The 16964-nt window shown below is 44.2% G+C and overlaps 1 protein-coding gene across 6 annotated transcripts in view; it reads left to right on the forward strand.

The window, feature by feature from the left end:
- VPS8 (VPS8 subunit of CORVET complex) overlaps nt 1-16964 on the forward strand; it is a 77398-nt gene that overhangs the window by 5878 nt on the left and 54556 nt on the right. For 3 of the 6 annotated variants that reach the window (XM_030456043.1, XM_030456045.1, XM_030456047.1), the window contains exons 7-17: nt 1570-1575; nt 5875-5999; nt 7469-7555; nt 8913-8980; nt 9604-9757; nt 9856-9915; nt 10759-10866; nt 12121-12201; nt 13249-13419; nt 15923-15997; nt 16634-16669. In XM_030456043.1, the coding sequence (XP_030311903.1) occupies nt 1570-1575; nt 5875-5999; nt 7469-7555; nt 8913-8980; nt 9604-9757; nt 9856-9915; nt 10759-10866; nt 12121-12201; nt 13249-13419; nt 15923-15997; nt 16634-16669 (971 nt within the window). Of the gene's footprint in view, nt 1-1569; nt 1576-2915; nt 2935-5874; nt 6000-7468; nt 7556-8912; nt 8981-9603; nt 9758-9855; nt 9916-10758; nt 10867-12120; nt 12202-13248; nt 13420-15922; nt 15998-16633; nt 16670-16964 lie in introns of those variants that run through there. The other 3 variants (XM_030456044.1, XM_030456046.1, XM_030456048.1) reach the window with 2 other exon arrangements.

The raw sequence follows: 16964 nt of genomic DNA on the forward strand, positions 1-16964 counted from the left end.
ACTGCAGGGTGGGTTTCTTCTAATATATTCTCTTTATGCTAAATGTGATTTTCTTTCAGTAAGAAATAAAGCATAAGTAATATTTTAGCTGTCCTTACTTCTTTTGCTTTGTTGGGGATTGGCACACTGATACTGAGAAATTTATTTCTATGGTGATTGCACAAAGAGCCTTTTGCATGTTTCAACATATATTGCTCAGTTTTCATGTGGAAGAAACCAGAGCCAGTATACAGACATCATCTCATACAGTGTTAATCTTCTCCCCTGTGACAGAAGAGCTGCCAGCAGTAGGGAAATGAAAATGTGTTCCTTGGGAAGTGGAACTTCTGACCCATGGCTACCTGCAGCTTGCATCATAGGTTTCTCCTTCCCTGACCTTACCCTGCACCAGTCACCTCTGTGTCTTCTCCTTCTGTTACTTTTTCCTTACTCTTCCCTTTCCTCTACTAAAATTTCATCATTTTCTGAACTTCTGTTTATCCAGCTCACTGAGTGGGTGAGAGCATCTCTTGAATTGCTTCCATATACCCTGACTTTTTGTGCCTTTTGTCTATGCAACACCAAGTTCTTAATAACTATAGAAATATCATTGTAACTTTTAATTTTCTTTCAAAGTTGGCTGCAATTACTCAAGACACCAGAAGTTTCAGGGGATAGGATGCAACTGCAGGATGGGAAAGACTGTGGCAGCCCAAGACTCCCAGTATTGAAACAATTACAAAATGTGGTTAGTCTGAAGATAAACAGACTACAGTTAGCAAATGATCTTACTATTTTCAGTAGCAGATTTTTGTGGGCTTTCCAATATTTGTCCAGAATGTGATCTCCAATATTACTACTGCAGAACACATTTTTACCTCCATTTTGCCATTGCTCTCTGTATATGCAGACCTCCACAGCTCCCTTGCAATGAAAGTTGTTCCATGAGTCTACACTGTACTTTTAAGGTGATGAGGAACTGAAGTGTCATCCAACTTTTTTTTTTGCTTAGTGTTGAACCTTTTTGTTTTCTGTTGGCTGTAAAAATTAAGGTTAGTGTCCTGAGTCACTGGGGTGTGGGGGTGGCATGATCTCTTGAGGACAATATTCTAAGTGCCTAAAGACATTAAACTATTAAATTTTAAGGTATTAAAGCTAGATTTTTGGGACTATTGCCCTTGGTTGTGTTTTTTGAAGATAATGGGGAGATGGTTGGCTGGTTGGTTGTGACTCTTGAAAACAGTTTTACTGGTTATGTCTCTATGAACCTCCAGTTTTCTTCTCAGATTCCTTCCTTTTTTTTCTTGGTGTCTTTAATATAACAGAGGCAAAATGCATGGACTCATTTTCTTCAGCTATTTCATACAGATTTAAAGCCACTTGGTTTTAAAATCTCTGTCACAGCATCCACTCAGTTACCTGAATAAATTAAAAGGGGAGACATTAACAAAAGGAAACACTGTCAGCAAAGCTCCTCATTGCCTCTGAAGATTATCAAACCAATGCTGTTTGTTACTTCATTCCTTTCTTTTATATTGATTTCTGGCTTTTTCTTTCCTCTCTTTGGCCCTTTCTGTGTGGACTGAAAAGGAAAAGGTACAGTAACACTGCAGCGTGCACAGCCCCTGCATGACCTCCTCCTGCCTTGCCCAGGTTGCATGTTGTCCAGGGCAGGGTGCAAGGGGTGCAGCAGCCAGCCAGGGGACAGCACTGCTGGCCAGCCTGGGAATGGGCTACAGAATGCATGTGCACTGCCAAATTCTGCAGGCAAGGACAGCAGGTAAAGGTGCTGTGTCTAACTGTGTAGGGCAGCAGGTCCCTAGCTGTTTGTCAAGGTGTTATTTGGAGGCAGAACAAAAGCTCTTGCAAGAGCTCACTCACTATCTATGTGTTTCTGCCAGGTGGGAGCACTGTGGGGTGGGAACCCAAATCAGAGAGCCACAGGCTAGAAGCTGTGAGAGCCCTGTGAGCAGACAGCAGGTTCTGAGACCTGAAACACCTCCCTGCTTGGTGAGGAGGGAGCAATGGGTTCCTGACATGGTGGCCACACCTGCCCAGGTGACCATTTTACTGACTGAAGTTGTGGCCAGGGAGGAGGGTTCTGCATGCTCTGGGTTAGGGAACAGCTCTGATGTTCCTGGAGGAGATGGGGTCTGCAGCCTGTCCCCTGAGCTCACCAGCTCTTGTCCTCCTTGTCCCCAGGCCCATGAGGGACAGGCCTGGGAGAGCTTTTATGGGTACAGTACCTAATGAAGGTGGGAGGAAAGGACTTCTCTGTGTTTGAGTAATTCTATGGGAAATGAAGCAGGCCTTTTAGACATGGCTTAAGGAAAAGGTCTTGATGAAAACCTGGTGATCTGAGAAGTAGTTACTTCTGGAGTGCTCTGCTTATTCTTTTTTTCTGGAAAGTGAATTATTTTCTAGTGGCAAACTTGGTTTTATTCCTTATTTGTAGAGCTGTAGCAAGTCACCATCTCATTTTGACTTCAGGCTTTGAGGGCAACACAAATATTTACTGCCAGAATTTTTTTCAGACTAAGAATTGCTTTATGTACACTGCAAAATTAAAAAACTTTTTTTTTTGACAATGGGTAGTCACCTCTGTTTCAGGCATTTGTAGAAAGCTTTTTATGCTTAATCCTAAAATGTGCCATGATTGAAAGCTGATAATATTACTCTGGGATGTTAGGAGATCAGCTTTGATAACCTTCTGGTTTTATCATTTTTTGTTACTCTACTGACTGATTAGTAGGAGCTTATTGATTCAGCAAAGCTCCATTTGTTTTGGAAGCCATTTTGTCCATCTTATTCATAGTTAGATTTTTTTAAAATCCCTTATCTGGTGGCTCTTCCTCTTGTGTGATCTTTTGTTTGGCTGGAAACAAGAGCAAGCACTGGGAGGGGTTTCTCTGAGGTGATCAGTTCTCAACTCAGAAGCCCCAGCTCTGGCAAACAGTGAGTGCTTCCTTCTTAGGGAGAAGTTATTTGAGTCATGCAAAGCCTTGAATTTTGGAGTGAATTGTGGGGGTGGAAGGTCCTGTGGGTGAGGGGAAAAAGAAAATGGATCTGAAAGTTCCTATGAGTGAGCTTATAAAGATGTAAACCTGGATTGAAAGTGGTGATTCTGAATCTGCTGTCCTTGTCAGAGAATGCTGTGGAAGTGTCTCCTTTTCTCATGCATTTTGGGGAAACGGGTTATTGATTGACCTCCTGACAGGTTCCAGCTGAAGTGAAAGGAACAGGATGCAATTTGCCTTTAGGAGCAAGAGCTGCAATATTCACCTGATTTTTAAAAAGACTTTTATAGCTATAGATGGTCTTTCTGTAAATGAGCTGGATTTGCAGACCTCTGGAACAGGAATTTTTTCTTTGGCACTCGAAGGACAATTCCTCTCTGGGCAACTTGTTTTCCAGCTGTTGCTCTGTGTCCTCTGAGTTTCCAGGGAAGTCTTTCATGATTTGTTTTCTTTTTCTTGTACCTTTTCTATCTATGCCACATCCACCCTTGTCACAGTGCTGTCAAGGTGTTGCTGGCAGAGTGGCAAAGGATGAATTTTATTTCCATCATATGGCTTCTGCTTTCATCTTACCCTGAGAAGGGAGAGTTGTGTGCAGAGCAGTCACTTTGCTTTTGAAGCCTTTCCACTGCCTTGTGCTTAGTGATCCAGAAGGTGGCTGAAAAACCCTGCCTGGCCCCTGGAGCAGGGCAGCCTGACCTTCTGGAACATCAGGCTGTCCTTCAGGAAGGCTCTGCCTTGTGCTTCAGTGGCTGGTGCGATGAATTGCACAATGGCAGCTGTTCACACTCATCCTTTGTATAGTTAAACAGGAGCTTCAAGGCTTTTAAAATTCAGGTATCTGCTTGTGAGACTCTCAGAGCTTTCACACCTACTTCTGTACATGTGGGTTCAGCCAGTTTGAAGCCTCAGTCTCCTTGGCTTTCAGAGGCTTTTATCTTGAATGACAGCATGTTCATTTGGAGAACTAGTGAAAAGTGGTGTTGGACTCAGTTTCTGATCATTTAACTGTGAAAAGTAATCTTCCTCTCCCTGTCCTTTGAGCATCTCTTGCAGCAGAAGCAACTTCATGAAAAGCTTTGAAGTGTCAACAGTTCTAATTTGAATATGCAGCTCCCTTATTATGTGTTTGGTGTAAGCCAGGCTGCAGAGGAAAGAAGGGGAAATGTTTGCTTCTTCGGGCAGCATCAGGTGGTGTGCTGGCAGGCACAGAAAGATGTGAAGGCCAAGTGGCCTCATCCAGAACTGCCTGAGCTGCCTGTCAGCCTGGGGAGGAGGTGATGATTTTAATGGATAGGTTCAGCCAAAGGCAACCTTCTCTCTTCCTCTCACGGATTTCAGGTGCAGAGCTCTTCAACTTCTATAAGAATATCCTGGTGTCTCTGAGCACCCATAACATATGGTGTCCTTTTGACCACTACTTTCACTATCTTTTAGAGGGAAACTGAAGTTTTCTTTAATACTTGGGCCTTTGCAGGACAGGGCATGGTCTTTCTGTCTCTCCCAGGCCTTGTCTCATTTGGTTTGCAGAACCATTGGTGTTTGTAACACCTCTATCCATGTCTCTTTGCCACCACTATCCAGATCTTGCAGGAAAAGGAGTTTTTTACCTTCTTTTGGGCCACTGTCAAGGTAAAGGTGGGAAAGTGAGGAATAGAATGGGAAAATATTTGAATTGTTCCTGGGTTTTTTCTCCTCACCCTAGGCAGTGCTTTAGAATCCCAGGAGTTTAGGTATTCTTCTTGCTTACTTCTGTCATGGAGGGCTGTGTAGGCTGATGAATACATCACTTCATCCTGAGGAAGGAATCAGATAATTCCATGCTCCACAGCTGACACACTGATAGTGGTCCTGTAGCTTGGAGAAATGTGGTCTGTGCCTTGGGCAGTTTTTCCAGGGGGTTTCTGGTGCTCAGCTGCTGTCTCTTCCCCTGGATCCTGCCCTTTCCCTTCCTTCCTCAAGGCGAAATCCTGCACACAGGGTTACTGTGGTGCTTCTGATGGATTTAACATTCCAATAGTCCTCACAAGGCATCTTTTCCTCCCCTACTCCAAAGCAGGACAAAACCAGGGAGAGGTGGGGGAAAAAAACCAGATCCAGAACATTTGTTTTCTTAGCTTAATGCACCAAAGATAGGCAGACTGTTACCATTCCTCACACCTGAGGTGCAGCACCTCAATAAAGCAATTTTCAGTCTCTCATGGTGGAAGCACACAGGAACTTGTCCTGGGAGCACCTCTGCAGCAGCCTGGAGCTTAGGGAAGGAGGTTCTGTCACCTGGTGGTGATTGATTGTGGTTCCTTATGAAGTTAGAGCTGTGTGCACTAGAACTCTTCAAGGATTTTAACTGTGCAGCTCAAGACACAAGCTCCTTCTCCCTCCAGCTTCTAGCCTTTATCAGCAAGACTGAGGAATAAAAGTTATTTAAAATTACTCTTACCAAAAACCTGTGTTGGGGATCTGTAGTTGATGTTCAGATCAACAAACCTAAGGCTCAGAAGGTGGAATTAATTTTCTGTCATCTTCCTTGCTACAACTTGAGCACCATTGCAGAATGGTGAAAGGAAAGCTAGATGTTGCTTTGATATTTTCTACTAGTTTCTTCTTCAGTTTGTAATATCTTTGCATTTCTATACTCCCTGGGCCTCTTCATGCTTTGAAAAATAATTTTTGTTATTTCCCAGCACAGCACTGTCCACACTGTCCCTGTACTAACATGGGCTGTCATCTTATACACTCTTTTTTAAGAACTTACCTGCCAGCCTGTGAAGTGTTAGGGTACCCCAAGTGAATATGATGTGTAAACAACTGCATGAAGTTAATTTTGATCGTTGCTCTTTCTTCTCTCTCTAATTTGTTACTGATTGTTCTGCTCTAGATCAGAACCAGGCTCTCCGGTTGTGTCTGGGCAGCACTGCTGTTGGAGCCCAGTACGGGGCCATCTCTGCTCTCAGCATCAACAATGACTGCTCCAGGCTCCTGTGTGGCTTTGCAAAAGGACAGGTAATCCCTACAGGGTGAGGTGGGACAGTGCACTGTCTTTCTGCTCCCCAGGGACTACCCAGAGGTGACGCTACCTCCAAGCCAACCACGTTTGATATGTAGTTGTTTCTGTGCTGAGGAGCAGCATGCATAGCTTGATCTGCTGGAGATTCCTGCATCCAGACAGCCAAGTCAGATTGTTTGGGGCAGGTTTCTGTGGAGGAAATGCAGAATATAGTGAAGGATTCAGTGAATCGTGGCTCCAAGTGACACAAGTGCTGCTCCTGATAAGTGGAAATGTGCAATGGTGCACCAGGACAACCAGCTTAGTCCTTCTAGGTCACTTTGTGAAATTTTGGCTTTGTAATTAAAACTGGGTTTACTGACATTCTTGAAATTCATATCTAGCCCCAAAGTTCATTTTTATGAATACCTTACTTCTGTTTCATGACAGAAGCTGCAGAGCTTATGAATGCAGGGAAAAAAGGCTTTGAGCCTTTTGTGGTTTTATGCCCTTCTCTGAACCTAAAGAGACAAAGCAGTTCCTGAACAAAAATTATAAGATTAAAACTAAACCAAAAATGGCTAGAAGTTAACTTGGTAAAATTTAAAGGCCCATGGAATACAAAGCAGGCTGCTTTGTTTTTCTTTGGAATTTAATTTCCCTTTGCTTCTGTGGTGTTCACCTTCATTCTAGATAAAACACACTCCATTGCCTCTGCAAGGGCTGTCTGGCAGACTGCTCTAGACCATGTGGAAATGCAGACTTGATCTCTGCAGTGGCCAGGTTTAAATGATACTCAGGTAAAATATTTAGGAGCAGCAGTTCTGAAACATCTCCTCTACAAAGCTTTGATAGGTGATTTACAGAACTAGATAAGATTTCCACTAAAAAGTTTGTTTTAAGTTGTAATCTCAGCTCACATGGGTGAAGTAATCCTCAGATATCAGTAAGTAGGTTGAAACTTCCTTTTTCTTAGTTGAGAAAGTGTCTGAATTTACTACCCAAGCTCAAGCCCCTGCCTCTGTACTCGTACCTGGCCTGTCAAGCAGATGCAGGAGGAGAGGAGTGACAAGGTTCATGGTAGCTGTGGAGATGCTTGAGTTTTGCAAAGGGATTTGCAGGGATTATTCAACTGGTCACTGTTTTGGTTAGAGAGAAATGCATTGAACTGCTTTGCACAGTTTTGTCAGGTAGCAAAATTATCTTGCATTCTTTATTGCCTTATCAGGCAGATAACTGTGAGGAGAGGGAGCTTGGGCAGGTGGTGAGAGCTTGCCAAAGGGACGTGATTCAGAGCTGTGAAGCTAGTGTTGTATAAGCAGATAGTAAACTGCTCATAAAAACAGGATAGGAACAGTTTTTGGATCACTTCTCTGGGATAAGAAGACTCTCCTAACCCAGGATGATGTTGGGAATATAAAGATGCTGTATTAACACAGAAGGAGATGGAGAGAGCCCTGTGGCACTGAGCTCTGTCTGCTTGCAGATCACGATGTGGGATCTGGCCAGTGGGAAGCTGCTGCGGTCAATAACTGATGCCCACCCACCAGGAACAGCCATTTTGCACATCAAGGTAACAAACACTACCTGAACTTCTTGTAAACTGCTATTTTATTTTACTTTTTTTCATTTCAAACACCCTTGTGTTTGAAGCACACAAGTTCTTTTTTCTGCATGGGTACACAGTAAGCAGACAAGGGGCAATGGTTTCAAACTTGAAGAGGGGGGATTCAGGTTGGACATGAGGAAGAAATTATTTTCATTTGAGGGTGGTGAGCCCCAGGCCCAGGTTGCCCAGAGAAGCTGTGGCTGCCCCATCTCTGGCAGTGTCTCAGGTCAGGTTGGATGGGTCATGGAGCAACCTGGGCTGGTGGGAGGTGTCCCTGGCCCTGGCAGGGGATTGGAACTGGATGAGCTTTAAGTTCCTTTCCAACACAAACCATTCTACAATTGTAGATGTGTTGACTTTCCTTGTGTAGTACTTTAAGATTTAGAGATCAGAGCAGCTACCTGGGAGTTATATGGCAGAAGTATCCAGAGGTGAGAAAAATGAGCAGAACTTCTATTAAAAAAACCCAAAACTGATTATTCTGAGAGCTGTGAGTTGTACTGTAACAAACAGCAGTTGTTTTCTGTTGTAACTCTTCTCTCTGATGCCTTAATCTATGAAGAATTAGTTGCTAGAAGACATTTATCTAAAACTTGCAGTGTTTTTAACTGGATATATAGCTTGCCAAATTAAGAGTCTCAAGTGTAGAAAGGAGCTTCTGTCAGCACTTCTAGTGCAGTGGATCTGGTGGGGAATATTGCTCAAGGACAGGTTCTTATGTAATGTCTGGTCTGACTTGGCCATTTTGTAGAACTGAAGATGCCCCTTTACTGTTGCATCTTCCACACTTCCACCTCTGCCATCTTCACCCCCTGCATAAAGATGAATCCCCTGTGCCGGGACTTCTGCTGCTGGTGGCCCTGCCTGTCTAGCTCATGACATAAAGAGTCCAGGTGCTTGTGCTTGTGCTGCTAGATGCAGGGTTATCAAGTCCTCCAGAAGAGGACTCAGCTGCTGCTGTGACCCTTTCTTATCTTGATTATTTGGGGTCATTAGTAGTTCTGGATGTTTCTGATTCTGGTCTGTTTGTGACTGCAGCCCACCCACCAGCTTATGGGTTTGATTCTGCTGTTAATGCAGGTTTGGGTGTGCTGTGCTTCTGAGCTCCAGTGGGATATCATGAGGACACACAAAACCTTGCTTTTCTTACACATAAAAAATCCAGTATTTGTCGCAACTCCGTATGTTAAAGATGTCTTTGTCATAGGTACAACGCTTGTACTTCTGTATGTTGTTAATAATACCATAATGTACATTTTTCTATCTTTTTTTTTTCATAGTTTCTTTCTTAGTCCCACTTTTAACTTCAGAATCTGCTCAGTTTACAGATGATCCAACGCTTGCAATTTGCAATGACAGCGGAGGCTCCGTATTTGAACTCTCCTTTAAGTAAGAAAACAACCCCTAAGTACTCACAGAAACCAGAATAAACTAATGCTGGGGTCATAGTTTCTAAAACCTAAGCAAAAAAAAAACCAAACCCCAAACCACCGAGCCCATAAAACTCCTGTTTGAATGTTGAAGCTGTAATTTAGGGCTGCAGTAGAATTTCACAGCTGAAGCAAGATGTCATCTGGCCATGCAGTGGTCAAAGGCTTCCTCACAGCCTAAGTGAGGAAGGTCTGAGTGATGCCTTGTCCACAATCTTGGCATTCCTCATGAGTTCTTGGTAACTGTCATAAAAGTTCTGCCTCTGGGTTCATTATGAGAGCTGCTGCTGCTTCTTGGCCTTTTCAAGAGGAAGAGGGACAAGGAGGTAGAATGGGAAATCTGATCATATCTGGGAATTGCCGATATTTCACTGCTAAATAAGGTCTAAAGGAATTTTTTTCCTGTATCTGAACCAGCTGTCTGGGACTGCTTCCAGTGATACTCTAAAGCCATCCCTGGAGCTGTCTTAAGTGCATTTTTGAAAACAATGTTTATGAGGGATCAGGCTTGAGATTTCATGAGGCTCTTGGGCTGATCTCTCCTAGGTAGCTGCTCACCAGGCTGCTTTGTCTTCTTTGCAGGAGGGTTATGGGAGTCAGGACGTGTGAATCCCGATGTCTCTTCAGTGGCTCGAAGGGGGAGGTTTGTTGTATTGAACCCTTACATGCAAAGGTTGAGCTGAGGGACCATCCCATCACCCAATATTCACTGCTGGCCATGGCCTCCCTCACAAAGGTAACTTGCTGCCTGTGTGAGAAATCACAAGACATTTTCTGATTTTATATATATAGAAACTCAAACATTTTATTTCACCTTTTTTGTTTTTCTTGAAGATACTGGTTATTGGCCTGAAGCCCTCTCTGAAAGTGTGGATGACCTTTCCCTACGGTCGTGTGAGTAGTGGAGCCAGATGCTTGCTTTTTGGATTATGGCTACAAGCAGCTCCCAGAGCAAAGGGAATGAGGTTAGGACCAGGTGACTGGTATCACTGCTCCATCAGCACACGGCAAACCCAACACTGTGGAGCTGCAGTGAGGATCTGTTGCTCTGAGGTGTGCAGATTGTGGGCAGAGAGGAGATGGAAGAGCTGCTTCCAGCTTTCCCTATGTGAAAATGCTGAATTTCTCCCATAAGTAGAAAGTAGGAACACAGGAGGCCCTCAGCTTCTCGTCTTCTCTGCTGCAGCCTGGGTGCATCCACAGAAGGGACATGGGCCTTATTATTGTCACCCGACCAAGGTGACAGTCGCCTTAGACTGGGAATGTTTCTTTACAAAAGAACTGTACAACTTGATTGCAGGGAAGGAAACAGTGGAATTGGAGCACTAACCAGTCTTCTGAATCTTTTGCTTTCGGTAGCTGCTGGTATTAGGACTCTTGGAAAAGCAGCTATGGGCATGTGGTGGGTATGTTAGATTGGGAGGATGGAGAGAAGGCTGCTAGCAAGCTGCAACTTGTCATATTCCATCAGTCCACCTGAGGCTGGGTTTACCTGTGCAGCAGCTGGGACTCAGATTTTGTTCTGCCTGGCCATCCACTGAGCCAAGAGACCCACATTGCCCTTAAACCATGTGGCTGGACCAAAACTTCCCAAAAGCTGTCAGGAGAGCAGGAGAGTGGTTTGCAGCCTATGCCTGTCCCCAGCGAAAGCAGGGAGTAGCAGCTGAGGAACAGTGTGTGTCCTGGAGCTGAGGTTCCACCTTGTTTACCTTAAACACTGTGCTTTTTGTCTGACAGATGGACCCTGCCAGTGTCCCTCTTCTGGCGTGGCACTTTGTGGCTGTACAGAACTCTGTCAACCCCATGCTTGCTTTCTGTCGAGGGGACGTCGTTCATTTCCTTCTGGTAAGCCTGGCTGCTCTGTGCTGCTTTGCAGATGGTCACATCTCCCAGAGTCACAGAAACATGCTTGGAAAAGACCTCTTAAGATCACCACATCCAACCATCAACCTCCAAAAAACCTGAAAAAAATCCCACTAGAGCATGTCCTGAAGTGCCACATCTACACAGTTTTTTAATCCCCCCAGGGATGGTGACTCCACCACCTCCCTGGACAAGCCCATTCCAGCACCTGCCTACACTCTCAGTAAAGAAATTCTTCCTAATATCTAGTGTAAACCTCCACTTTTTCTACTCTGTGCACATCCAGGTGACTGAGCTCTGTCTTGGGGAAGGTGAGGTATCTGTGTGTGCTGGGAATGGCTGCACCTTGCTGTCATCTTAAGAAAACAAACCCAAACCTGTTGCTCTTCAGCAAGTGGTGGTGCCCTTCCATGAGGATCTGGAGTCACAGGGCTTAATGACTTCCAGAAGTGTTGATTTGCAGTTTGTCTTGTTTCTCCTGGAGGTGAAAGAATGTGGATTTTTTTCAGAGAGATGATGTGAATCTGAGGCATCATTTTAATTTTTGCTTTAAAACATGAATCTGGAAAAACTTCTGTAAACCACTAAGAGATAGCAGGTTTCAGGCTGTGTTGGCACATGGCTTCAGGGCATGGTGCTTGTAGTACTGTTGAGGTCTGCAAAAGTTATACATGCATATAAAGTGTTTTGAAGATGATTTAATGCCTCAGTATGAGAGCAGTACTCAGGCTCCAGAAAATCTGGCATTTTGGCTTTGGAGTGCCAGGTTTGCTTCCCAATTCTGCTGTGATTTTGGACCTTCAGCTTAGCTCTAACTCCCAGGCGTGTGTTGTCTGGATCAAATTCTCTTTCTCTCCTATCTTCTTCTCTCTTGGTAAACTTGGGGAGAAAAAAGAAAAAGGATTTGTGAAGGGTCTTTTTGCTGTGTCTGTGGATGCTGTAGCACAAGCCTCTCCACAGATATCCACACTTTGACATGTAGCTCCTGTAGTGCAAGTAAATGATTTAAAATGGCTCCAGCAGAAGGCCCCCTGGTCAAGACAATTCTCTGCTCTTTCCTTACCTACATGAGTGCTTTGGAAAGTTAGACTTCCCATCCACCCTGTTGGAGAAGTGTGTGTGCTTGTCTGAGGGGATCTCCAGGCTCCTGGAGTTGGTGTGAAGTCCTCTGGGAACAGAGGCTGAGCTGATGAAAAACTTGGAGTCTGAAGCAGCCTTGTCTGATTTCTCTTTTAGGTAAAGAGAGATGATAGTGGTGCAATACACGTCACGAAGCAGAGGCAGCTTCATCTACAGTATGACCTCATCAACTTTACTGTAAGTAAATGAAATGTATCTCAGTAGCCCTTAGTTCTATACTACTGGTTTTACAAATATAGCTTAAGAACTGGCTTAGGATTTATCTAGGGTTCACTAACTGAAAACATCCTTAAACTTGGGACTCAGTGGAAAAAACAACACAAGTGAAATAACAAGTGGCAGCTAAAGGGTAAAAAATCAGTAGCATGCTGGCAGCAATACTGCCTTTTCTTGGGGAGGGCAGGGGGCAGCCCTGTTGAGGAAATCCTTTAAGAGCTGAAGAAAATCTGGCAAGAAAGGTTTTTATTCTGGATTCTTACAAAAGGAAGCAAACTTCTCTGTAACTGACTTGCTAAAACTTTCATGTTGCCATATGCAAATGCTTGCTAGAGCAGAATTGTTTGATGCTCTTAACAACAAAAAAGTTGCTCAAATCTAAAACACATTTACAGACTAGAGACTAAAACATAAAAGGCCAAAATACCAAGATCAATATTGACATCAGCTGGAAGTTGAAGCTTGTTAACAAATATGCTTGGCTGTTTAATAATTGTAAAAGCAGTGGAAAAAAAGGAGGGTTTTTTTATCTGCAGGGTTTTGCATATAAAAGTAGAACCACAGGCTGTGGATGGATGGCAGTTGTTCTTGAGTTAAACTTGGATCTGCTGTTTCTCTTTCTAATGCCCCTTGCTGCCATATTTACCCTGTAAGGGATTGGGGACGAGGTGTTGCAGTAGTTTTTGAGACCTTTGAATGGGAAGTTTGCTAGAGCATAAGTAGTTCACAGGGAGGACACAAACTCTGCTGGATTACAGTTTGTCTATTGGTGTTCTCTGTGAAGAAGGTTCCTTTTCCCCAGTGTTAAAGCTGGGACCCTGGGAAGAACCCTCCTATCTTTACCTGTGGAGTTATGTCTGGGTGCTGTTGAGTGACCATGTATGGTAAGAAAGCTACTAGCTATCCTACAACTTCCTATTGTAAACTCAGGAGTATATCCAAAGCCTGCTCAGTTGACCTCTAATTGTGTTGGTGTTGATGAAATCTCCAATTTTGGGCTTTTTTCAGTGGATAAACTCCCGGACAGCAGTGCTGCTGGACAGTGTGGAGAAGCTGCACGTTATAGATCGTCAGACACAGGAGGAGCTGGAGACCATAGAGATCTCAGAAGTTCAGCTTGTCTACAACAGCAGCCACTTCAAATCCCTGGCTACAGGGGGCAACGTCAGTGAAGCTCTGGTAAACACAAATGTTTTACATACTTTCCAAGTGGAAGCCTGGAGCTTTGGGAAAAAAAGCCTTTTTTAAGCATCTCATGAATGATGAGTGGTGTTAGCATAAAATCACAGAATGGTTTGGGTTGGAATGGACCTCTAAAGGTCATCTAGTCCAACCCCCCTGCAATAAGCAGGGATACCCTCAACTAGCTTGAATATCTCCAGGGATGAGGCCTCAACCACCTTCTTGGGAAACCTGATCCATTTTTCCTCTAGCCTCATGGTAAATGTGATTTATGTTGATGTGGCCAGCTAGCAGTTCATCTTTCCCTTTGTGCATTGCTGGGGTTGGGAGCTGTTCTTAAGTTGCCAAGCTTTGGACTACTCATACACCCCTTCCCTGCCCTCCTCTCACAGGTGGTCATGCAGGGGTAGAGACATTGAAGCATAATTCCTACGCTTGTAGCTGCTTACATGACTTTCTCATTTGAAGTCAAAACCCCACCACACTAGTGGAAGCTACAGCATTTCAAACATTGTGTTTTCTACAGTTTTCCTCTTTTTGTTTTGTTGTCTTTCTTTTATGTTCACTTTCATGCTGTTTTTGAGAGTTTCTTTGGACCCTGGTCCATGTGGTGTCTGACCATGTTTTATTCCTGAAATGGATGATCATTTCAGTGGCTCCTGACAGCTCCTGTAAGCCCCCCCACCTTCTGCAGCAGACCCCCTCTGTTGAGGTATTTGTGTTGCTGTAGCATTGTGGAAGGTTTTTTTTTTGAGCTGTGGTGTAGGGACAGTTATTGCTTTCAGCAGAAAAATCAGTTTCTCTGTTTTGGAAACAGTTTCCCTTCCATCCTTGCATTCAAACCTCCCAAAAAATTCCACAGCTCGATGTGGTTCATGTTCAGTTCTGCTGTGGCCCTGGGGGACTTCTTGGCTCAGAGAGGTAGCAGAAGGCTCCCGTCAGGCTGTAGTTTGGACTGGCAGTTCCAAGCCCAGCCTGTGGTCTTGACTCAGCTCTAGAAGCCCAAGGAGAAATGCCCTCCATGCAGGATGGCAGATTTCCATTAAAAAAAGACCTCTTGCTCATGGTTCCCTTTGAGCACCAAGGAGCAGAAGGTTGCTTGCAGGCTAACTGGCAGATCCATGAGGAGTCTTTGCAGCCTTTAGTTGCTGCTTATCTGGTTTTCTTCTCTATCTGCTTCACTCTCCTACCACTGCTGGCATTCCTTCTGCTGCAGGTACATGGTGAGGAAAAAAAGGTCCGAATGTGGAGTCTGCTCTAAGAAGAGTTCTTGTGTTGCCTGCCACCTGAGCTGCAGTGGCCAGGCATCAACCTCCCAGAACATAGCTGGAGATTGGCACTGGGGTGGTGTGCAAGCTGTCTCTGCTAGGTTATATCATTATTCAGAGCTTTTCACTCAGTTCCAGAAACTCTGCAGTGTCCTCTGAGGATTTCTGGTGATGCTACCAGAGCCAGAGACATGTGGCTGGACAAACTGGTGGGCCCAAAAAAGTGCTGCATGTTAATGCCTCTATGAGTCTGGAAAAGACTCCTGCTTGCATCACTGCCAGTAAGTGCCAGATGAGATCTGAAGTCTATAAAGGCATTTTGAAATCCTGAGATTGTAAAACAGTCTCTTTCCCTGCGTTTCAGCAGGATCTACAAGACAAATCTATTCCAGAGCAATTGAGTGAAAGACTCTGATGGGAAGTTTTTTGTCGTGCCTCAGAGGATCAGAAATCCAACTCTTCCTGTATTAGTTCTGCAGGCACTCTACAAGGCAAATCTTAAATGAGGCTGCCACCCCCAGAAGAGAGGTTATGGTTTCAGAGATGCCTGCGTTTGTGGATGGAGACTGTCAGACCCAATTCTTCTACTGGGGCATCTAAAGAAAGATGCAGGGAACATTTAACTTCTGTGCTGAGCAGGTTGGAGAATTATTGTAGCAGTCTCTGAATGGACACATTTTGTGGGAAGAGATCCAAGAAGCTTCCTCACCTGGCCAGGCTGAGGCAAGGGACAGGACAAGCAGCTCTGCCTTGGGTAACTGTGGTAAAAGTTCTGATTTTGATGTCATCCTCCATTTCTCACACTGTCAGTGTGCCCTTACAGTGTGCCAAACTTCTGTTGTAGCATCTCTCACTTCAATATTTCTATCTGTGTCTCCTACACACTTACCTTGAGGAAGGTTTGTGAAAAAGCAGAAGTCAAGAAAGGAACCCTGGAACATTTTTTTCTTTTTTGGATCAGAGAGTAGATACAGAGCACTATTTGTGGGTCCTGATGATTCCTTGGTGTTCCCTGGGCAGCTCAGTAGCACTTGAAGCTGTGTTCACAAACAGGGAAGTGTGACAGCAGAGCAATTTTACTTACCACTGCCCAGCAATGTGTTGTTTTCTTCCAGTCCTCATTCTGATTGCCAAGTTACAAAGGGTCTCTAAAGTTGAAGTACATACATGTTTGTTGGGAAGCTTTCCAACAACAAGAAGCCATTTGACTCATGTTTATTTTTTCCCTGTAGGCATTGGTTGGAGAGAAAGCTTGTTACCAGTCCATCAGCAGCTGTGGTGGTCAGATCTTTTACCTTGGAACTAAGGTAAATGTGGGGAGCTGTTATTAAAATTACAGGACTTTCACTGTTAATGGTAGCTCATCTTTTGGAGAAGGGCAGTTGTTTGTTCTGTGGGGATGTGAATCAAGGATGGGTCCTTTGTGCTCTTATGTTGTGGGATGAAAGAAATGGGCAATAAATTGTTTCTAACCAAGGTATGGGCATATTATGGTTTCACAGTAACCTGCTTGATGCTGCTTTAAGTTAGAGTTCCCATTCTTGCTGTCCCCTGTGTCCTAAAAGTGCTAGTGAGTAAACAGAAGAACTTAAGACAGCAGGAGAAACTAGACTGTTGCATGGACTGATAAAAGGAATATCTAATTTGCTTTTCCTGTGCTGCTGTGCTGGTTTTCTGTGAAGAGGCCAGGAGAAGTGGCTAATAGCATGGGGGAATAAGTGAGGGTGGCAACTTGGAGCAGATTGGTTGTAAGTCCATGTGAAGGATGATTTCTGTTTCATATAAACATCCAATGTATTCCTGCCTTGCCAAGCTTTAGGGTTGCTTTACTTAGCTTCACCTGTACCAGCATGCTCTGGTGTGTCTGTAGGGTGTCACAGGCTGCATGAAAAGCTGTAAGTAAAGAAATAATCCATTTCTTTTTCTTTGTTTTTTTTTTTCAGTCTGTTCATGTCATGACATTGAGGAACTGGAGAGAGGTAAGTTGAGAGGAAAACTGTACGTTTTAGTAGGTTCAAATTGCTTAAATATGTAGGGCCACAAAGATGATGCAGGGGCTGGAGCACCTCTGCTACAAGGAGAGGCTGAGGGAGCTGGGATTGTTCAGCCTGGAGAAGAGAAGAGTCTGGGGCGACCTTAGAGCTGCCTTCCAGTGCCTGAAGGGAACCTACAGGAGGCTGCAGAGGGACTTTTCATAAGACATGCTAGTGACAGGACAAGGGCAAATGGATTTAAACTTGAGGAGAAGAGGTTTAGACTGGATCTTAGGAGGAA

Source organism: Calypte anna, chromosome 9 (assembly GCF_003957555.1).
Source record: "Calypte anna isolate BGI_N300 chromosome 9, bCalAnn1_v1.p, whole genome shotgun sequence".
NCBI classification, from domain to species: Eukaryota; Metazoa; Chordata; class Aves; order Apodiformes; family Trochilidae; genus Calypte; species Calypte anna.